General features: G+C 38.3%; 1 protein-coding gene and 1 pseudogene across 2 annotated transcripts in view; both read left to right on the top strand.

The window, feature by feature from the left end:
- Positions 1-1,100: 1,100 nt before the first annotated feature.
- LOC117093504 lies at positions 1,101-1,408 on the top strand (annotated as a pseudogene).
- Positions 1,409-6,204: 4,796 nt separating this feature from the next.
- DEPDC1 (DEP domain containing 1) overlaps positions 6,205-23,499 on the top strand; it is a 29,958-nt gene continuing 12,663 nt past the window's right edge. Inside the window, exons 1-6 of one of the 2 annotated variants that reach the window (XM_033225260.1) lie at positions 6,205-6,488; positions 9,166-9,431; positions 20,735-20,891; positions 21,328-21,446; positions 21,867-21,997; positions 23,382-23,429. In XM_033225260.1, the coding sequence (XP_033081151.1) occupies positions 6,417-6,488; positions 9,166-9,431; positions 20,735-20,891; positions 21,328-21,446; positions 21,867-21,997; positions 23,382-23,429 (793 nt within the window). In that variant the 5' untranslated portion in view covers positions 6,205-6,416. The remainder of the gene's footprint in view (positions 6,489-9,165; positions 9,432-20,734; positions 20,892-21,327; positions 21,447-21,866; positions 21,998-23,381; positions 23,430-23,499) is intronic. The other variant, XM_033225261.1, reaches the window with a different exon arrangement.

Below are 23,499 nucleotides of genomic sequence, written 5' to 3'. Positions count from 1 at the left end.
GCTAAAGACCGACTGATTTTTAATAAATCACTTTTATTGAAAAACATAAAAAATTACATTAAGCAAGGGCAAATCCAGACATTTGATGGTTGTATATTAAAATAACATTTTTCATGTATATTAACTGAAATTCATAGCTTATCTCCCTGCAGATAAGCTCTGACTAAGCAAAGTTAAAAGAGAATAAAAAGTTGGCATTAGAGTTCAAAGAAAAGTAGAAGACTATAAAATTACATATGATATGAAGCCTAGAATTTCCTACAGCTACATCCCGTACTTTCATCTCTCTGCAGAAAAGACAAAAGATAAAGAAAGAAAAGCAAAAAGCAGACAGAATGAAGGAAGATGTAAGAGGAAACTACTGCATATGAATGATTATAATGGAAAAACTAAAACTCTGTATTAACCGTGGAATATAATTTACAAAATGGCGTTACTTTTATTATCATGCACTAAATACACACACACACACAAATAAGAATTATTCAGAGTGAAGAAATTCAAGGGAAGCTAAAAATAATAATATTCAAGTATAGTAAAACCCAGGCAAAACAAAATTAAGAAGTGCTTAATTAAAAACATTTTCACATAACTTTTAATACACATATTAAGCATTAACAGGACATCAAAGGAAGTGATTTATTTTAGGAGGATTTTCAGCAATTATGTTGAAACCAATAGTATTTTCATTAAACAGAAAATTCTGATTAACTAGTATACCTCATACACACTTAAGTATTATTTTAACCTGAATTTCAAATATATACATATATGATATATAGAAGTAGATATATGGATATATAGTCAGGATGCTTAAACAGTCTTTTCACAGAGAATAAACTCTAAAATGCAGTATTTACATTTGGAAAGTCTAAGATATTGGTATTCATCTTTTAAAAACACTTTGAATTCCCTATCTGAAGACTTCTAAATGGGGTATGAGTTAAAAGTAGTCAAGCTTAAGTGAGTACATTGATGTGCTACTACAGAGAACTCCAAAGACAGTCCACTAAAGATCTAATATGCAAAAAGCTCAGCCTGGTGCTTTGGATTCATTTCTGTCTATTCTTACAGTTGCTAGTCAGACCCCAACAGCCAAAATGGTAAAGCATATTGAGAACAAGTATGCTTTTCAGTAGGCCTTGGACAATCCAGGAGATAAACCTATAGTAGTTGATTTCTCAGCCACGTGTTGCAAGCTTTACAAAATAATTGAGACTTTCATTCCCTCTCTGCAAAGTATTCCAAGACGGTGTTGCTTGAAGTAGACATAGAAGACTGTCAGGAAGTTGCTTCAGAGTGTGAAGTTAAATGCATGCCAACCTTTGAGTTTTATTTTAAAGGACAAAAAGTGTGTAAATTTTCTAATAAGAAAAAGCTTGAAGTCACTATTAATAAATTAACCTAGTCATGTTTTCTATTTCTTTTTTGTTTATACAGGGTCTCGCTCTCACCCAGGCTGAAGTACACTGGTGCAACCATGGCTCACTGCAGCCTCCACCTCCTGGGTTCAGGTGATACTCCCACCTCAGCCTCCCAGGTAACTGGAACTACAGGCATGTGCCACCACACCTGGCTAATTTTTTGTATTTTTTGGAGCAATGGGGTTTCTCCATGTTGCCCAGACTAGTCTCAAACTCCTGGGCTCAAGGAATCTGTCTGCCTTGGCCTCCCAAAGTGCTGGAATTATTTTGTCTTAATACTTTGTGGTGTGAGCCACTGCACCCAACCCTAATCATGTTTTCTGAAAACATAACCAGCCATTAGCTCCTTAAAACTTGTAATGTTTTATTTACAGGAAGTATGAACTATGGAGATCCAGCTGCCTTCTGATTATGAATGAGAATAAAATATTAATTCTACTTCTAAGAAAATAATGTGCAATTATGTGAAAGCATTCATATAAACCAAGGGAGAAAAGTGAAAAGTAATTTTCTGTGTTGTCCCATATGTGAGTGAGGTTTCTTAGGTTCATCATTTATCATCATTGCATTGCAATTTTTATTATCACAGCTAACCTTAACCAGCCCAAATATAAATTTCTGCTTCTCCTTCTAGTTGTCATTAAACATTTCCATGAAGTCTTTCTAGTCTCTCCTGAAAAGGTATGGGTCCTTCTTTTTACTGTGTTCCCATAGCACTTTGAACACACCTCCATTATCACAGTTAAATAACTGCAGTTCAGTGCTTCTTTGCATGACCATTTCTGAAGTAGGTTTTAATTTCCTAGAGAAAAATATTATATTATTTTGCCAAAGTAACTTCTACTTTGGGGAGTTCAAAATATACTTGTCAAATGAATGAATAATTGAAACTTTGTGCCAAAGAGTAATTTCTTCAATAAATTATATAATAGAGGTAGGAGTTGAGACACAAGACAGTTTTTCTGACCCATTTTCCATTCCCATACTCTTTCTATTACAATAGAAAAGGCCTATCACTGTCTCCTTAATATAAAAAAGGAAGTATTTCCTGCTCCTTTAAAGGCCAGTCTCTCCACTTCTACTCTATTCTCAGTTTCTCGTAGAGTTTGCATTATCTCTCTGTACATTATCAATTATTCTCTTAAGCTTAATTATTCCCATCTTTAAATAATGACTGTCACAGTTTTCATAAGTAATGTAGGTAAACTATTTTAAAAATTAACTGTTAGGTAATATAATGGAATAAATGCTTATAAGTAAACATGTCAAATAATTTAGAATCTATTTTTTTCTTGCCAATTTGTTTGAGTCATTGTAGATTCTGGATATTAGTCCTTTGTCAGATGTATAAATTGTGAAGATTTTCTCCTACTCTGTGGATTGTCTATTTACTCTGCTGACTGCTCCTTTTGCTGTGCAAAAGTTGTTTAGTTTAATTAAGTGCCAGCTATTTATCTTTGTTTTTATTGCATTTGCTTTTGGGTTCTTTGTCATGAAATCCTTGCCTAAGCTAATGTATAGAAAGGTTTTCCAATGTTATCTTTTAAAATGTTTATAGTTTCAGGTCTTAGATTTAAGTCCTTGATCCATCTTGAGTTGATTTTTGTATAAGGTGAGAGATGAGGATCCCGTTTTATTCTCCTACATATGACTTGCCAATTGTCCCAGTATTATTTGTTGAATAGGGTGTTCTTTCCCTACTTTATGTGTTTGTTTGCTTTGTCAAAGATCAGTTGGCTGTATTGGGGCTTATTTTTGCGTCCTCTATTCTGCTCCATTGGTCTCTGTGACATTTTTATACCAGTACCATGTTGTTTTGGTGACTATGGCTTTACAGTATAGTTTGAAATCAGGTAATGTGATGCTTTCAGATTTATTCTTTTTGCTTAGTCTTGCTTTGGCTATGTGGAATGTTCTTTGGTTCCATACGAATTTTAGGATTCTTTTTTCTAGTTCTGTGAAGAACAATGGTGGTATTTTTATGGGAATTACTTTGAATTTGTAGATTGCTTTTGGCAGTATGGTCATTTTTACAATATTGATTCTACCCGTCCATGAGCATGGAATGTGTTTCCATTTGTTTGTATCATCCATGATTTCTTTCAGCTGTGTTTTGTAGTTTTCCTTGTAGAGGTCTTTCTTCTCCTTGGTGAGATATATTTCTAAGTTTGTTGTTGTTGTTGTTGTTTGTTTTTATTTTTTGCAGCTACTGTAAAAGGGGAGTTATTCATTTGATGCTCAGCTTGGTCACTGCTGGTGTATAGAAGAGCTACTGATCTGTGAACATTAATTTTGTATCCAGAGACTTTGTGAATTATTTTATCAGTTCTAGGAGCTTTCTGGAAGAGTCTTTAGGATTTTCTAGGTAAAAAATCATATCATCAGCAAAAAGTGGCCGTTTGACTTCCTCTTTGCCGATTTGGATGCCCTTTATTTCTTTCTCTTGTCTGACTGCTCTGGCTAGGACTTCCAGTACTATGTTGAAGAGAAGTGGTGAGAGTGGGCATCCTTGTCTTGTTCCAGTTCTCAGAGGAATGCTTTCAACTTTTCCCCATTCAGTCAGCAAGTCTACCAGGCTCTGGGCTGGTACTGGGGGTTGTCTGCACAGAATCGTGTGATGTGAACTGTCTTTGGGTCTCTCAGTCATGGATACCAGCCAGCAGAGTATTTGGGGTGTCTCCCGGGTCCTGCAGGAGCAATCTGCTTCCTTCAGATGGTCTATCAATTCTCTCAGCTTTCCTGATTTATTCCTGCAGTCATTCTGGAGCAAAAGTTCACAATGCAAGCCTCCACACTCTGCTCTTTCCATCCAAGTGGGAGCTGCCATCTAGTCCTGCCTCCCATCCACCATTCTCTCTCCAGCTACCTGAATTAAGTTCTGTGTGGCTGGAGATGCCTCACAATCATGGCAGAAGGTGAAAGGCATATCTCACATGGTGGCAGACAAAAGAAGAGAGCTCATTTTCTTTCATGATACTCACTGTATCACAATGAGTAGGTTAGGTTAGGTTAGGTTCAGCTAGAAGAGTAAATTAACAGAGGCTCATATTTCTTTCATATGTAAGTCCACAGCTAGGCAGTTCATGGGCATTACAGCATCTCAGCTGCATAGCCTTCAGAGATCCAGGCGCCTCCAACCCCACACATTTACCCTGTTACTTTCCCTCCCATGACACACACACACACACACACACACACACACACACAAACACCTGATTAGGATTTGGGGAATCCCAGGAATCAGCATTTTAACAGGTATTGCAGGAAATCCTAAAACATGTAGTTTGTAACCCACTCTGAGAAATTCTGATGTAGAATTAGGAAAAGGATGATAAAGTGACTCTCACAGAATTGGTAATGAGAGGAAATAAAATTACTTCCAGGATTTAAACTATGCAATCAATGAATAATTGTTAAGAGCAGAGGTATGCAACGTTACCTTAAAGAAACTCAGACCACCTACATTTAACAAAAACCTAACTTTTGAATATTTTATCATCTAAAGACACTATAAATGTGAAAGCAGATGGTGCAGTGAATCCACAGCCACAGTGGATTATTAAGGTACTATTAAAATGTGGTTACTTATATCAAAGGCTGTATGTGAGATGATTTTCAACTTGGGGAACTGGGCAAAAATAAAGTCTGGCTTCCACAGTCTCATCTCCATTTCCTTCTGAAAGGAAAAAGAAAAGAAAAAGGGAATCCTGGGACAATGTATCATAAAGCCAGGTAAGAAACGGTTAACATTATTTTGTAACATCAATCATTTTACTTTTCCTTAACATAAGTGGAAAATTGAGTAGATTGTTCCTGGTTACCAAGTGTGTTTTGAAAATTCCTACCCACTGGTTCTGGTAGAAAACAGATGTGTTTCTGCCTAAATAACCCAAATTAAGGAAAACTCCACAGACCCACACTACCGCTCACTGAACATTTTCCTTTATCTCTTCTTTTTACTGCATCCTATCCTCTTAAACTGCTATTTAATTTCCAAGTGAATTCTTCCACAGCTTCAAATCACTCAAGCAATCTCCCACTGTACTAAGGGATTCTTAGCATCAAACAGTTTCAGACTGGTGACAGGGTATTTATTAAAATCATGAAGTCTGTGCTTTGCCAAGGAGACCTAAGACTAAGTCTCTTCAACTTTCGGAATGTAGTTTTTGTCATTTGAAAACTGACTTCTATTGAAGATTTATTTTCTAAGATCCCAGTGAAATTTTAAGTGTATAATCATGATCCAAACATAACCAGGATTCTTATACAGTGGCAGATTTTAAGGGAAGCAATTTGGCAAGTTATACACAACCTTTCCCAAGCCCCACATTGTATGTACTTAAGAAAGTCTACCTATGATCCATTTTATTACCCAATCAGGGGGGTTCTGAATGATCCATTTTACTGCACAATTAGGGGGTTGTGAACCTGCATTTTAGCACTTCAGAGAATCATGGCCCCTGCTGAGAGAGAGGATAGAGAGCAGAGAGAGAAAAACTGCGACATATATCCATCGGGCTGCTTTGCTTTCTAAGCTAACTGCTGAAGATCCTGTAGGGCCAGGCAGAAAAACCGTATTTTCTTGTCTTTTCAAATTTCCTTAAACCAAAGGCTGGACTCCAAATGATTTCGTTTGGAACTAAACAGCTCATCCCTTCTGAGTACGAAAACAGGACTCCGCCTCGCCGTAGACCGCAGGAGCGAGAAGCAGCGCCAGGGAAACCCGAGCCTGTCTCACCCAGGCGGTCCCAGGCCAGCCCAGCCCACCCCAGCCCGCGCCAGCTACCGGAGCTCCGGGACGCTGCCGAGTCTCCTCGGCCCCAGCCGTGGAGCCGACTCAGTCCCGAGGCCGGCTGCGGCATCACGTGACCCGCGGCGCGGCCAATCCGCGCAGCCCTCTATGCTATTCAAATCGGCGGCGGGGCCAACGGTTGTGCCGAGACTCGCCACTACCCGGGCCGCTGGGCCTGAGTGTCGCCTTCGCCGCCATGGATGCCACCAGGCGCTGACAGACCTATGGAGAGTCGGGGTGTGCCTCCCGGGCCTTATCGGGCCACCAAGCTGGTAAGACAGCTCGGATAGACGGGACCGGTCAGCGGGCTGACGGCAGTCACCACTGCTGGCAGTTTCACCTCGACCGTTCGCAGTTTTACCTCGGTCGGAGGGATGAGTCCCAGGAGCCCTAGGTTCAGTGAAAACGCTGGCGAGAAGTAACGGGTGTGCGACCCTTGCCAAACTCACCGCTCGCTCTGTTTTGAGGATCTGGGTCTCAGGTCCGAAAGGAAGCGCCGCGCTTGGCCGCACCAGACTCGCTTTGAGGAGCAACTCCTGTGCCCTGGGGGCGTCTTAGAATATTCCGATTTAGCCGCTCACCACGCCTGGTTTTCTACCCGCCTCACAATTAGGGAGCAATTGGGAATGAGCTCCAAAGCTTTGTAGGGTTAGGTTGTGGGCAAGCCCGAATGTGACAATTTTGTTTATTGAACCCATAGAATTTAACGCAGGATGTACCGGCCGAATAGCACTAGGATAACAGCTGCCTGTTTCAAAACGGTACTTCTGAGTACCCATCAGGAACCAGTGCTGCTGGCTCCTGAATTTGCATGTATAGTACTCCTAATGCGTTTCGTGCAGTTGGGTCTTCGGTTCTATAGGATACTGTGGTACTGGTTATGTGACGTCAGGTGAGTCCCCTACCTTCTGCGAGCCTGTTTCCACACTGGTAAAGGTTACTAATACATGCTTGCCTTAAGGGGTTTCCCAGGAGGATGCTGTTTTTGAAAGTGTGTTGTGATCTGCAGAATAACAAGCACTTTCCTCTTAGGAATGCCCTTCAGGCGAGCATGTATTATTAGCCCTACTTTACCAGTGTGCACACTGAGGCTCACAGGCGTTACATGCCTTCTAAAGTCACATCAACAGAAAATGGCAGAGGTAGAATTCAGATCTTACTGGTATGGCAATCTCACATGGATTCTGCTACTTAGGAAGTTATTGGCCATATTTATCAATATGAAGGGTAGAATTTAGGACAGGAAGAAACCTCAATCGGGTAGTCCTGCCACATAATTTAAAAACCCATTAGATGAAAGTAGTATAAACACGCTGAAAAAGAAAACATGCACTGAATGCTTACTAGTACTTCACATATATTATGTCATTTTATCATTCCAATAAGCCCATTCGTTAGGTCCTTTTGTCCCTGTTTTGTGGTTAAGGAGATTGAGGCATAGAGATTGAAAATAGGTCCAAAATGTCATAAACAATAGTGGCAGAGCTAGAACTGGGAAACCAACCCTACTAGTCTTAACTCCAGAGCCTGTTCTTAAAACCACTCCCCTGTACTACATCTCAGGAAAGCCATTCTGTAATCTCCCTTAGTACAGAGACCCTTTCTGTCATTTTTATTACTGTATCCTCAGGCCAGTATAGAGTGAGCAGCTCAATATCAGTTTCTTCGATAAATAAATATATAAAGTGGGAAAGTGTGGAAAGAAAACAATATAATCATCAAGTTTTCAGCCCTTAAATTCTGTCTTGTGGTATCGGGGCCACAAAGGTTAGAAAAGCAGTAACATAGCTAGTAGTGGCATAATGGGTTGCAAATTAGATTTGACCGCTAACGTAGGATTTTTCTATTAAAAAGTGATGTGTTTATTCTATACCAGCATCACCTCCATGCTTCACCGTTAGAGCGGTCATAAATGTAGAGGTCTGGCTGATTTGAGGACAGTTTAAAAACTATCAATATCTTTGCAAAATGTAAGTGTCACAGGGTCATTAAACATGCAATGGACTTTCAACTTACTTAATTTATCCCATCTGTTGTATGTTCATTACAGGAATCTTCACAAAAGAGATGCTATAGTAAATACATAAGCCATTTTTCATGTTAAAGATACTTCGCCTGCCATAAGCTTTGTTTGGCCAGCACAGTAGTTGAGAGTACAGGTTTTAAAGTCAATCACACCTGGATTTGAATGCCTGCATTCATCACCTAGCTCTGTGACCTTGGTCATTTTATTAATCTCTCTGCTTTATTTTCCTTATTTGAAAAATGAGAAATTAATAGTACCTTTTCATAGAATTGTGATAATTAAAGTGAAATAATGAATGTGAAGCACAGTGCTACCAACATTAATATTAATTGAGGTAAAAAACAAGGATGAATGTTTTCTATATTGATTGTAGTTCTTCCTTATTTCTAGGTTTCTTAAACAAGCTGATAAGCCAATGAAGTGCTTCTAATAAAAAAACTATTACATAAAAATATTACTACAGCACTAGAATTAATAAAAAGAAAGCAGTGTAAGATGTACTTTCTTTTTTTTTTTTTTTGAGACTGAGTTATGTTCTTGTTGCCCAGGCTGGAGTGCAATGGTGCGATCTCAGCTCACTGCAACCTTCGCCTCCCAGGTTCAAGCAATTCTCCTGCCTCAGCCTCCCGAGTAGCTGGAACTTTAGGCATGCACCACCATGCCCGGCTAATTTTGTATTTTTAGTAGAGATGGGTTTTCACCATGTTGGTCAGGCTGGTCTCGAACTCCCGACTTCTGGTGAGCCACCGTGCCCGGCCAGATATAAAATTTTATATGGCAGAAATAAGATGAATGATTCTTCAAGAATTTTTATGATGTAATCAGATGTGAATTAAAGAATTATCTTTACCTAATGTACTTCAAATCAATATGAGACTTAATTTTTCTTCAAATTTTTAAAAATATTTTCCTTCTTTTTACAGTGGAATGAAGTTACCACATCTTTTCGCGCAGGAATGCCTCTAAGAAAACACAGACAGCACTTTAAAAAATATGGTAATTGTTTCACAGCAGGAGAAGCAGTGGATTGGCTTTATGACCTATTAAGAAATAATAGCAATTTTGGTCCTGAAGTTACAAGGCAACAGACTATCCAACTGTTGAGGAAATTTCTTAAGAATCATGTAATTGAAGATATCAAAGGGAGGTGGGGATCAGAAAATGTTGATGATAACAACCAGCTCTTCAGGTAATGAACAGATATGTAACTGTAAAACTGAATCACTGTAGTTTTATCTCTACTTAACACTTTTACTATAACAGCAGCTTCTTCAAAGAAGTAATATTTTTTTGGAAAACTATTAATGCTCTCAGTTCAATTAAAATCATTTAGAACAAATGTAATATGAAACTTAATTGCTACAAAATTTAAAGTGTTGTTGTTGTTGTTGTTGTTGTTTTTGAGACGGAGTCTCGCTCTGTCGCCCAGGCTGGAGTGCAGTGGCCGCATATCAGCTCACTGCAAGCTCCGCCTCCGGGGTTTACGCCATTCTCCTGCCTCAGCCTCCCAAGCAGCTGGGACTACAGGCACCCGCCACCTCGCCTGGCTAGTTTTTTTGTATTTTTTTAGTAAAGACGGGGTTTCACCGTGTTAGCCAGGATGGTCTCGATCTCCTGACCTCATGATCCACCTGTCTCGGCCTCCCAAAGTGCTGGGATTACAGGCTTGAGCCACCGGCCGGCCAAAATTTAAAGTTTTTAAGTGTTAGCATATATAATAAAGTAGGGAATTGGAAGGGAAATAGTGAGATATCACTTCTGCATTTTCTGAACACTTTATAACATTTTAAGGACATATTACTGACCTTAATTGCATAGTTTCTAGATTTATAAGTTCACAGATCCTTCCCTTCAAACATTTAATTTAAGAATACGTGTAATAGAATAATAGCAAATCTTACATAACAAATAGCAGGGCCAGGTGAGGTGGTTTATGCCTGTAATCCCAGCACTTTGGGAGGCTGAGGTGTGCAGATCAGCTTGAGGCTAGGAGTTGAGAGCAGCCTGACTAGCGTGGTGAAACCCCGTCTCTACTAAAAATACAAAAAATGAGTTGGGTGTGGTGGTGCACACCTGCGACTGAGGCACGAGAAGTGCTTGAGCCTGGGAGGTAGAGGTTGCAGTGAGTTGAGATTGCACCACTGCACTGCAGCTTGGGCAACAGAGCAAGACTCTCTCAAAAAATAACAATGATAACAGAAGAAGTATACCACAGGTTAAAGAGAATATTTATTAAGCAGTTAAGATATAACAGAAACTCCGTTTGATGATTTACATATGTGTTCTTACTTAATTGCTGTAGTAGCCAAGCAGGGTAGGTATTAACCCCTTTTAACAGATGGGGAAGCTGAGACCATGCTTCAACAAATCTTGTTCTGTCTGCCTGAAATGTTTTTCCACTGTGAGACACTGTACACATTTGTCAGGCTAGTAAACTTATACATTTATTTTAATCTCAGCTCTTTTATAACCTCTTGTGTGGAGCTTTTCTGACTCCTAGAGGTCAGCCTAATTGCTTTTTCTCTTATGACCTACGGTTCTTTGTTATATAGCCATTAAAGTAGGCCTGTGAAATCTAATGTCCATGCTTTTTTTTTTCTACAACATTAGGTACTTTTCACATGAAATGTCTAAGAATTTATTGTTCCCTATGTACCAAAAATGGTTTATGTCGTACAAGTAAACTACAATAACAATCATATGAATAATCCATTTTGTATAGCACTCTACAAATCTTTCCTATCTTAACTACTGCTCAGTTATCTTTGTGGGCTCCTTTACTGCTGCTCATCCTTTAACTCACCCATCTTCAAGTTCCTGCCCTTGTCCTTACTTCATCTTCTCCCTAGGCAATCTGATGTCATGTCTTCACCTACTTTTCTTAAGACTTTCAGGCCTCTCCTGAAATATCTCTCCTGAGCCTTCGGCCCATTTTTTTCAACTGCCTCCTGGAAAGGCACTTCAAATATACCATATAGAAAAATGACTATCACCCCTAACCTAAATTTTGTCTTCTTAGGTTTTCTATCTGAATAAATGGCATTGCCTTCCCTCTAGCGGCCTTCATTCTTTCCCTTTCTTCTTTAAATATGATTTAGTCTGTTGTGCTGCCTAAGTAGTTCTCTGATCTGTGCACATCTCTCTCCAAGATGAATCTTTTCTTCTTTTTGTTAGGCTATAATTCTTACCTGGATTTCTCTTTATTTGTTTTGTTTATGTTTTACTTGGATTTCTGCATAAATCCTCAACTAGTCTCTCTGCCCCTAGCCTTTTCTGCCTCCCGGGCTCAAGCGATCCTCCCACTTCAGCCTCCCAAGTAGCAGGGACTACAGGCTCACACCACCACGCCCAGCTAATTTTTGCATTTTTTGTGGACATGGGGTTTCACTGTGTTTCCCAGGCTGGTCTCAAACTCCTGACCTCAAGCAATCCACCCACCTTGGCCTTCCAAAGTGCTAGGATTACAGGCATGAGCCACCACGCCTGGCCTCTCTTAGTCTTTTACAAAGATGGTAACAAAACTATAAAGTATGTAAAAATAAAGTTTACCAAAAATGTGTAAGACCTTATTGGAGAAAAGTATTAAATTGTATTAAATAGAATAAATGGAGAAAAATACCCTGTTCATGAATGAAAATACTTAGTATCATGTATATACAAGTCAATTCCTCCCAAAATGAAATAGAAATTCAGTGCATTTTCATTCAAAACTTCACTATAGTTTCTTTGTGGAACTTGATAAGCAGATTCTAAAACTCATTTGGTAAAAGTCTAAGAGAATTTTGAAGACCAAGGTCACACTTCTGAAGTCTTCAAACTTTTGAGATCACTACAAACTTTTTCAATAAATTTGATGTATGAGGCCAGGCAGGGTGGCTCACACCTGTAATCCCAGCACTTTTGGAGGCCAAGGCAGGAGTATCACTTGAATCCAGGGATTCGAGACCAGTCTGGACAACATAGGGAGACCCTGTCTCTACAAAAAAAAAATATTAGGCATGGTGGCACGTGCCTGGTGCCTGTTGACTCATCTGCTTGGGAGGCTGAGCCCGAGAGATTAAGACTGTAGTCAGCCATAATCACACTACTGCACTCCATACTTGGTGACAGAGAAGAAAAAAAAAAGATGTAAAAGATACAATAAAGTGAAAAAGCACCAAACCACATATTGTTTATATACATTTATTAAAAGTATAAAAGCATGAAAAAGAAATACTACTATAGGCTTATTTCATGAAACTATAAGTTTATATTTTACTCTCCCTTAGGAAGAGGGGGATATGAGTGAGCAAAGAATTTCATTTTTTTAGAAAAAGGAGTTATTTTTTTTTCCTCTTTTTTTTTTTTTATTACACTTTAAGTTCTAGGGTACATGTGCATAACGTGCAGGTTTGTTACATATGTATACTTGTGCCATGTTGGTGTGCTGCACCCATCAACTCGTCAGCACCCATCAATTCGTCATTTATATCAGGTATAACTCCCAATGCAATCCCTCCCCCCTCCCCCCTCCCCATGATAGGCCCGGATGTGTGATGTTCCCGCTCCCGAGTCGAACTGATCTCATTGTTCAGTTCCAACCTATGAGTGAGAACATGCAGTGTTTGGTTTTCTGTTCTTGTGATAGTTTGCTAAGAATGGTGGTTTCCAGCTGCATCCATGTCCCTACAAAGGACGCAAACTCATCCTTTTTTGTGGCTGCATAATATTCCATGATGTATATGTGCCACATTTTCTTAATCCAGTCTGTCACAGATGGACATTTGGGTTGATTCCAAGTCTTTGCTATTGTGAATAGTGCCGCAATAAACATACGTGTGCATGTGTCTTTATAGCAGCATGATTTATAATCCTTTGGGTATATATCCAGTAGTAGGATGGCTGGGTCATATGGTACATCTAGTTCTAGATCCTTGAGGAATTGCCGTACTGTTTTCCATAATGGTTGAACTAGTTTACAATCCCACCAACAGTGTAAAAGTGTTCATATTTCTCCAAATCCTCTCCAGCACCTGTTGTTTCCTGACTTTTTAATGATTGCCATTCTAACTGGTGTGAGATGGTATCTCATTGTGGTTTTGATTTGCATTTCTCTGATGGCGAGTGATGATGAGCATTTTTTCATGTGTCTGTTGGCTGTATGAATGTCTTCTTTTGAGAAATGTCTGTTCATATCCTTTGCCCACTTTTTGATGGGGTTGTTTGTTTTTTTCTTGTAAATTTGTTTGAGTTCTTTGTAGGTTCTGGATATCAGCCCTTTGTCAGATGAGTAGATTGCAAAAATTTTCTCCCATTCTGTAGGTTGTCTGTTCACTGTGATGGTAATTTATTTTGCTGTGCAGAAGTTCTTTAGTTTAATTAGATCCCATTTGTCAATTTTGGCTTTTGCTGCCGTTGCTTTTGGTGTTTTAGACATGAAGACCTTGCCCATGCCTATGTCCTGAATGGTACTACCTAGGTTTTCTTCTAGGGCTTTTATGGTGTTAGGTCTAACATTTAAGTCTCTAATCCATCTTGAATTAATTTTCGTATAAGGAGTAAGGGAAGGATCCAGTTTCAGCTTTCTACTTATGGCTAGCCAATTTTCCCAGCACCATTTATTAAATAGGAAATCCTTTCCCCATTTCTTGTTTCTCTCAGGTTTGTCAAAGATCAGATGGCTATAGATGTGTGGTATTATTTCTGAGGACTCTGTTCTATTCCATTGATCTATATCTCTGTTTTGGTACCAGTACCATGCTGTTTTGGTTACTGTAGCCTTGTAGTATAGTTTGAAGTCAGGTAGCGTGATGCCTCCAGCTTTGTTCTTTTGGCTTAGGATTGTCTTGGCAATGCGGGCTCTTTTTTGGTTCCATATGAACTTTAAAGCAGTTTTTTCCAATTCTGTGAAGAAACTCATTGGTAGCTTGATGGGGATGGCATTGAATCTATAAATAACCTTGGGCAGTATGGCCATTTTCACGATATTGATTCTTCCTATCATGAGCATGGTATGTTCTTTCATTTGTTAGTGTCCTCTTTGATTTCACTGAGCAGTGGTTTGTAGTTCTCCTTGAAGAGGTCCTTTACATCCCTTGTAAGTTGGATTCCTAGGTATTTTATTCTCTTTGAAGCAATTGTGAATGGAAGTTCATTCATGATTTGGCTCTCTGTTTGTCTGTTACTGGTGTATAAGAATGCTTGTGATTTTTGCACATTAATTTTGTATCCTGAGACTTTGCTGAAGTTGCTTATCAGTTTAAGGAGATTTTGGGCTGAGACAATGGGGTTTTCTAAATATACAGTCATGTCATCTGCAAACAGGGACAATTTGACTTCTTCTTTTCCTAACTAGATACCCTTGATTTCTTTCTCTTGCCTGATTGCCATAGCCAGAACTTCCAACACTATGTTGAATAGGAGTGGTGAGAGAGGGCATCCCTGTCTTGTGCCAGTTTTCAAAGGGAATTTTTCCAGTTTTTGCCCATTCAGTATGATATTGGCTGTGGGTTTGTCATAAATAGCTCTTATTATTTTGAGGTACGTTCCATCAATACCGAATTTATTGAGCGTTTTTAGCATGAAGGGCTGTTGAATTTTGTCAAAAGCCTTTTCTGCATCTATTGAGATAATCATGTGGTTCTTGTCTTTGGTTCTGTTTATATGCTGGATTACGTTTATTGATTTGTGAATGTTGAACCAGCCTTGCATCCCAGGGATGAAGCCCACTTGATCATGGTGGATAAGCTTTTTGATGTGCTGCTGAACCCGGTTTGCCAGTATTTTATTGAGGATTTTTGCATCGATGTTCATCAGGGATATTGGTCTAAAATTTTCTTTTTTTGTTGTGTCTCTGCCAGGCTTTGGTATCAGGATGATGTTGGCCTCATAAAATGAGTTAGGGAGGATTCCCTCTTTTTCTATTGATTGGAATAGTTTCAGAAGGAATGGCACCAGCTCCTCCTTGTACAAGCTCTGGTAGAATTCAGCTATGGATCCATCTGGTCCTGGACTTTTTTGGTTGGTAGGCTATTAATTATTGCCTCAATTTCAGAGCCTGCTATTGGTCTATTCAGGGATTCAACTTCTTCCTGGTTTAGTCTTGGAAGAGTGTAAGTGTCCAGGAAATTATCCATTTCTTCTAGATTTTCTAGTTGATTTGCGTAGAGGTGTTTATAGTATTCTCTGATGGTAGTTTGTATTTCTGTGGGGTCGATGGTAATATCCCCTTTGTCATTTTTTATTGCATCTATTTGATTCTTCTCTCTTTTCTTCTTTATTAGTCTTGCTAGCGGTCTGTCAATTTTGTTGATCTTTTCAAAAAACGAACTCCTGGATTCATTGATTTTTTTGGAGGGTTTTTTGTGTCTCTATCTCCTTCAATTCTTCTTTGATCTTAGTTATTTCTTGCCTTCTGCTAGCTTTTGAATGTGTTTGCTCTTGCTTCTCCAGTTCTTTTAATTGTGATGTTAGAGTGTCAATTTTAGATCTTTCCTGCTTTCTCTTGTGGGCATTTAGTGCTATAAATTTCCCTCTACACACTGCTTTAAATGTGTCCCAGAGATTCTGGTATGTTGTATCTTTGTTCTCATTGGTTTCAAAGAACATCTTTATTTCTGCCTTAATTTCATTATGTACCCAGTAGTCATTCAGGAGCAGGTTGTTCAGTTTCCATGTAGTTGAGCAGTTTTGATTGAGTTTCTTAGTCCTGAGTTCAAGTTTGATTGCACTGTGGTCTGAGAGACAGTTTGTTATAATTTCTGTTCTTTTACATTTGCTGAGGAGTGCTTTACTTCCAACTATGTGGTCAATTTTGGAATAAGTGCGATGTGGTGCTGAGAAGAATGTATATTCTGTTGATTTGGGGTGGAGAGTTCTATAGATGTCTATTAGGTCCACTTGGTGCAGAGATGAGTTCAATTCCTGGATATCCTTGTTAACTTTCTGTCTTGTTGATCTGTCTAATGTTGACAGTGGAGTGTTGAAGTCACCCATTATTATTGTATGGGAGTCTAAGTCTCTTTGTAAGTCTCTAAGGACTTGCTTTATGAATTTGGGTGCTCCTGTATTGGGTGCATATATATTTAGGATAGTTAGCTCTTCCTGTTGAATTGATCCCTTTACCATTATGTAATGGCCTTCTTTGTCTCTTTTGATCTTTGATGGTTTAAAGTCTATTTTATCAGAGACTAGGATTACAACCCCTGCTTTTTTTTGTTCTCCATTTGCTTGGTAGATCTTCCTCCATCCTTTTATTTTGAGCCTGTGTATGTCTCTGCATGTGAGATGGGTCTCCTGAATACAGCAGACTGATGAGTCTTGACTCTTTATCCAATTTGCCAGTCTGTGTCTTTTAACTGGAGCATTTAGTCCATTTACATTTAAGGTTAATATTGTTATATGTGAATTTGATCCTACCATTATGATATTAACTGGTTATTTTGCTCATTAGTTGATGCAGTTTCTTCCTAGCCTCGATGGTCTTTACATTTTGGCATGTTTTTGCAATGGCTGGTACCAGTTGTTCCTTTCTATATTTAGTGCTTCCTACAGGGTCTCTTGTAAGGCAGGCCTGGTGGTGACAAAATCTCTAAGCATTTGCTTATCTGTAAAGGATTTTATTTCTCCTTCACTTATGAAACTTAGTTTGGCTGGATATGAAATTCTGGGTTGAAAATTCTTTTCTTTAAGAATGTTGAATATTGGCCCCCACTCTCTTCTGGCTTGTAGAGTTTCTGCCGAGAGGTCTGCTGTTAGTCTGATGGGCTTCCCTTTGTGGGTAAACCGACCTTTCTCTCTGGCTACCCTTAAGATTTTTTCCTTCATTTCAACTTTGGTGTATCTGGCAATTATGTGTCTTGGAGTTGCTCTTCTGGAGGAGTATCTTTGTGGTGTTCTCTGTATCTCCTGAATTTGAATGTTGGCCTGCCCTACTAGGTTGGGGAAGTTCTCCTAGATGATATCCTGAAGAGTGTTTTCCAACTTGGTTCCATTTTCCCCCTCACTTTCAGGCACCCCAATCAGACGTAGATTTGGTCTTTTTACATAATCCCATACTTCTTGCAGGCTTTGTTCATTTCTTTTTCTTCTTTTTTTTCTTTTGGATTCTCTTCTCGCTTCATTTCATTCATTTGATCCTCAATCGCTGATACTCTTTCTTCCAGTTGATCGAGTCGGTTACTGAAGCTTGTGCATTTGTCACGTATTTCTCGTGTCATGGTTTTCATCTCTGTCATTTCGTTTATGACCTTCTCTGCATTAATTATTCTAGCTATCAATTCTTCCACTCTTTTTTCAAGATTTTTAGTTTCTTTGCGCTGGGTACGTAATTCCTCCTTTAGCTCTGAGAAGTTTGATGGACTGAAGCCTTCTTCTCTCATCTCGTCAAAGTCATTCTCTGACCAGCTTTGATCCGTTGCTGGCGATGAGCTGTGCTCCTTTGCAGGGGGAGATGCACTCTTATTTTTTGAATTTTCAGCTTTTCTGCCCTGCTTTTTCCCCATCTTTGTGGTTTTATCTGCCTCTGGTCTTTGATGATGGTGATGTACTGATGGGGTTTTGGTATAGCTGTTCTTCCTGTTTGACAGTTTTCCTTCTAATAGTCAGGACCCTCAGCTGTAGGTCTGTTGGAGATTGCTTGAGGTCCACTCCAGACCCTGTTTGCCTGGGTATGAGCAGCAGAGGTTGCAGAAGATAGAATATTCCTGAACAGCGAATGTACCTGTCTGATTCTTTGGAAGCTTCCTCTCAGGGGTGTACTCCACCCTGTGAGGTGTGGGGTGTCAGACTGCCCCTAGTGGGGCATGTCTCCCAGTTAGGCTACTCAGGGGTCAGGGACCCACTTGAGCAGGCAATCTGGCCGTTCTCAGATCTCAACCTCCGTGTTGGGAGATCCACTGCTCTCTTCAAAGCTGTCAGACAGAGTCGTTTGCATCTGCACAGGTTTCTGCTGCTTTTTTTGTTGTTGTTGTTTAGCTGTGCCCTGTCCCCAGAGATGGATTCTACAGAGACAGGCAGGTTTCCTTGAGCTGCTGTGAGCTCCACCCAGTTCGAGCTTCCTAGAGGCTTTGTTTACCTACTTAAGCCTCAGCAATGGCGGGCACCCCTCCCCCAGCCTCGCTGCTGCCTTGCAGTTAGATCGCAGACTGCTCTGCTAGCAATGAGGGAGGCTCCGTGGCTGTGGGACCCTCCCGGCCAGGTGTGGGTATAATCTCCTGGTGTGCCAATTTGCTTAAAGTGCAGTATTGGGGTGGGAGTTACCCAATTTTCCAGGTCTTGTGTGTCTCAGTTCCCCTGGCTAGGAAAAGGGATTCCCTTCCCCCTTGTGCTTCCCAGGTGAGGCGATGCCTCGCCCTGCTTCAGCTCTCGCTGGTCGGGCTGCAGCAGCTGACCAGCACCAATTGTCCGGCACTTCCTAGTGAGATGACCCCAGTACCTCAGTTGAAAATGCAGAAATCACCGGTCTTCTTTGTCGCTCGCGCTGGGAGTTGGAGACTGGAGCTGTTCCTATTTGGCCATCTTGCTCCGCCCCCCAAAAAGGAGTTATTTACACTCCCACCAACAGTGTATAAACATTCCATTTTGTCTGCAACCTTGCCAGCACCTGTTATTTTTTTATTTTTTAATAGTAGCCATTCTGACTGGTGTGAGATGGTATCTCATTATGGTTTTGATTTACATTTCTCCAATAATCAGTAATATTGAACTTTTTTCATATGCTTATTGGCTGCATATATGTCTTCTTTTGAAAAGTGTCAGTTCTTGTCCTTTGCCCCCTTTTCAATGGAGTTGTTTGTAAATTTAAGTTCCTTGTAAATGCTGGATACTAGAGCTTTGTCAGATTCATAGTTTGCAAAAATTTTCTCCCATTCCATAGGTTGTTTGTTGACTCCATTGATAGTTTCTTTTTCTGTGTAGCTCTTTCATTTAATTACATCCCATCTGTCAGTTTTTCCTTTTGTTGCAGTTGCTTTCGGCATCTTCATCATGAAATCTTTGCCCATTCCAGTGTCCAGAATGAGATTGCCTAGGTTTTCTTCCAGGTTTTTTATAGTTTTGGGTTTTACACTTAAGTCTTTAATCCATCTTGAGTTCATTTTTGTATGTGGTGTAAGGAAGGGGTCCCATTTCAATCTTCTGCATGTGACTAACCAGTTATCCCAGCACCATTTGTTAAATAGGAAATCGTTTCCCCCATTGCTTGTTTTTGTCAGCTTTGCTGAAGATCGGATGGTTGTAGGTGCATGGTCTTATTTCCGGGCTCTCTATTGTGTTTCATTAGTCTATGTGTTGGTTTTTACACCAGTACCATTTTGTTTTGCTTACTGCAGCCCTATAGTATGATTTGAAGTCTGGGAGCATGATGCTTCCAGCTTTGCTCTTTTTCCTTAGGATAGCCTTGGCTATTTGGGCTCTTTTTGGTTCCATATGAATTGTGGACAACAGTATAGTGGTTTATTAAAATCCTAAAACCAGAACTACCATTTAACCTAGCAATCCCATTACTAGGTATATACCCAAAGGAGTATAAATCATTCTGTCATGAAGACACATGTACACGTATGTTCAGTGCAGAACTATTCACAATAGCAAAGACAAAGAATCAACCTGAATGTCCATCAGTGGCATACTGGATTAAAAAAAGTATACATATACACCATGGAAAACTATGCAGCCATAAAAAAGAATGAGATGATGTACTTTGCAGGAACATAGATGGAGATGGAGGCAAACTAACTAAGGAACAGAAAACTAAATACCACATGCTCTCACTTACAAGTGGGAGCTAACTGATGAGAACACATGGACACATAGAGGGGAACAATAGACACTGGGGCCTACTGGACGATGGAAGGTATGAGGAGGGATAGGATCAGGAAAAATGACTAATGGGTACTCAACTTAATACTTGGGTGATGAAATAATCTGTACAACAAACCTCCACAACACAAGTTTACCTATGTAAGAAACCTGCACATGTACCCCTAAACTTAAAATAAAAGTTAAAAAAAATAATAAAGGAGAAGTCGCAAAATGTCAACAATTACATTGGTTGCCAGTTACATACATGGGTATTGTTTTATTATATCTTTGAAATATTTTATATTAAAAGGAGGCCAAAATATTACAATCAAAAGAAACAACAGAAACTAAGTTCCAGAATGTAGGACAAGCACAAACAAAAGGGGGAATATACAAACTAGATAACTCATGAAACAAATTTAGAAAATGTAGCATTCTAGAGCCATTTTTTCTGTAAGCAATACCCCTCTACCAGAATTGACCCTAGTAATAACCCTGAATTATCCAGAAATAAAGTTAAAATATACACAATATACTAAAGAAAGAAGAAACCTATTTTTTAAAGATTTAATGGGAAAATTTATTTGTCTAGAATCTTTATTACTTGGTAGTATTAATAAATCAGGCTCTTTATGTGAATTTTAAAATAAATAGACTCTAAAGTTTGTTTCTAATCTCACCTTATTTAATTACTTATTATTTTTAAACCAGATTTCCTGCAGCTTCGCCACTTAAAACTCCACCACGAAGGCATCCAGAGTTGCGAAAAAACAACATAGAGAACTTTTCCAAAGATAAAGATAGTATTTTTAAATTACGAAACTTATCTCGTAGAACTCCTAAAAAGCATGGATTACATTTATCTCAGGTAACACATCCTTTTACTAATTACTAGTTTAAATATAATTATGGTGTACTCAATAATAGAATCATTAAAAGTAAATGATTCTTTTTTTTTTGAGACGGAGTCTCTGGATTTAAATCCAGAACTGAAACCTTCTAACCTACATTACATTCTGAAAATGTATGTATAAAATTGTTTGTGACCCATAGAAAGAATAATAAAAATGGTAGTGAGACATAATTGAAAACAACAGTTATATAATTTAAGTGTGTTTTGGTTTAAATTGATTTGAGGGTGCTAGGGACAACTGCAAAATTAAAAACCCCATTACCGTGTCACATTATTTCTTCGGGAGATACTTTATAACTCCACAATGGACTGATAGTAATAGAATTATTGTTGCTTTCAGTATTTAAAAATTTGAGCATACCAGATTAAACCAAAATAATCCTTTTTTCAGGAAAATGCCGAGAAAATAAAGCATGAAATAATCAAAGAAGATCAAGAAAATGCAGCTGATAATAGAGAATTAAGCCAGGAAAATGTTGAAGAAGTTTGGAGATATGTTATTCTGATCTAGTAAGATAAAATTAAGCTTTAATGAAGTTCCTGAAGTGTTCTGATTATTATTTTGACATTTTCTTCAAAATATGCAAATGAATCAGAACAGATTAATTATCAAAGGTTAGAATGCAACCTGTATATGTGTTTTTAAATAAATACTCTTGTTACAGCTTAAGAGAGTAGAAATTGAGTGCTTTGGTATGATTCAGCTTTTCTTTGAATCAACATTGTGGCCGTAGTTTGGGATATATGTTGGAATCCTTTTAAGATTATCGAGATAAATACATTTGAAAGGGGATACTAAATATAAGTCTTAGAAATTTGGTTAAGAAAAATAAAATATTCTGATGGCTTTGTTTACTAGTCATATTCATTCACATGTATAATCTATCCTATTTACAAAGAAAAAAAGTTAATATTCTTTCTTCTATTTAGCCTGCAAACCATTTTAGGTGTGCCATCCCTAGAAGAAGTCATAAATCCAAAACAAGTAATTCCCCAATATATAATGTACAACATGGCTAATACAAGTAAACATGGAGTAGTTATACTACAAAACAAATCAGGTTGGTATTAATAAAATAATTGGAACTTTTAAAAACTTGCCAACAAGGTTGCAAGTGGTGTAAAGAGAGACCCAAATGTTGAAAGTAGAATACTTTCATGGAGCATCAGAGGGGCTATCATAAATGCTTTAGTAATAACAGTGGAGTAATTTTTAAGTGAGTATTATTCATGCTATTATAAGAAATATTTTATCTGCTAAGATAGATTTATGCATGGTATTTAAAAAATGACAAAGTTAAGCATCCAAAAGGTATACAAGTATAAGAAAAGTTTTGATTAAGCACATTTTTGTCGAGGGCCTCCAACATGTCAGACATTGTGCTAAAGTTTAATGATAAGATAGAAATGGTCCATACGCTCATGAGGCTTACATGAGTAGTTATGTACAAATTAACAGGAGTCAAACATATATACAAAACTGTAATAACACAACAAAATAAGCTCAGACTTTAAAGATGAGGATTCTAAAGGGACTGGCTTTTTTGTTTTATATATTTATATAGTTGATTGATTTCAGATGTAGATACAAAAAGCAGGGAAATGATTCAAGCTAGATAGATGTATTAGAAAACTTAGATTATGAGAAAGGTATCAATAAATCTCTCAAAATTGTAGCTAATGTTTTTGTGCTAAGTTTCTGGCTGTGGAATTAACTGACATATATTACTTTGGTTTTCTTTTTATGGGCAATAACATTGAGTTTTTAATTATAGGAGCAAAAGGTAAATGTTAAAACTGATGAGTTTGCTATGTAACTTATGCATGTGGCTGTAGACCAGTCCCTTCTTCCATAACCAAAAATAACATGGTTAACAGTATATGCCCTCATTTAAGATTTCTATTCTTTGTAACCCTGTGTAAAAAAAAGTGCTAGATTTCTATGGAACATATTTTATTCAGCAGCACTTGAAAGATTTTAAGCAAACTTCACTATAAAAGGAGCATAATAATGAGATACAGTTCATTTCAATCATAGGTCTCACCCAAATCATTAATATTCAAATAGCATAGCAATAGGCAGAATAGAAACAGGGATGAAGAAAAGGTAGTGGTAGTAGATAAAAATGAATGTCGAATTTATATCTAAGCACTCCCTCAAAATAATAAATCCTCAATTTGGCAGTATTTAATTGTTATATGTAATATGGACCAAACTCAGAATCGCTATAATTTTTCAGACTTTTTCTATTTTAAAATATTGACTTGATCCTGTGTCTTATTACACATATAATACTTTTTAATCCTGGTAATACACACATATACAAATGTAACATGTATGTGTATGTGTATAGATACATTTAATTGCACATAAGGGTGATATTTTGAAATATACTGTCATAAAAATTGTATGGTTTACTTAGTAATATTTTTCTTTTTGTGTAGATGACCTCCCTCACTGGGTATTATCTGCCATGAAGTGCCTAGCAAATTGTAAGTTAAATGTGTGTGTGTGTGTGTGTGTGTGTGTGTGTGTGTGTTTTATATTGATAGTATTTAACAC

Source organism: Trachypithecus francoisi, unplaced genomic scaffold (genome assembly GCF_009764315.1).
Source record: "Trachypithecus francoisi isolate TF-2019V2 unplaced genomic scaffold, Tfra_2.0 Lachesis_group12, whole genome shotgun sequence".
Classification (NCBI taxonomy): Eukaryota; Metazoa; Chordata; class Mammalia; order Primates; family Cercopithecidae; genus Trachypithecus; species Trachypithecus francoisi.
This window is presented reverse-complemented; position numbering and strand designations above follow the sequence as displayed.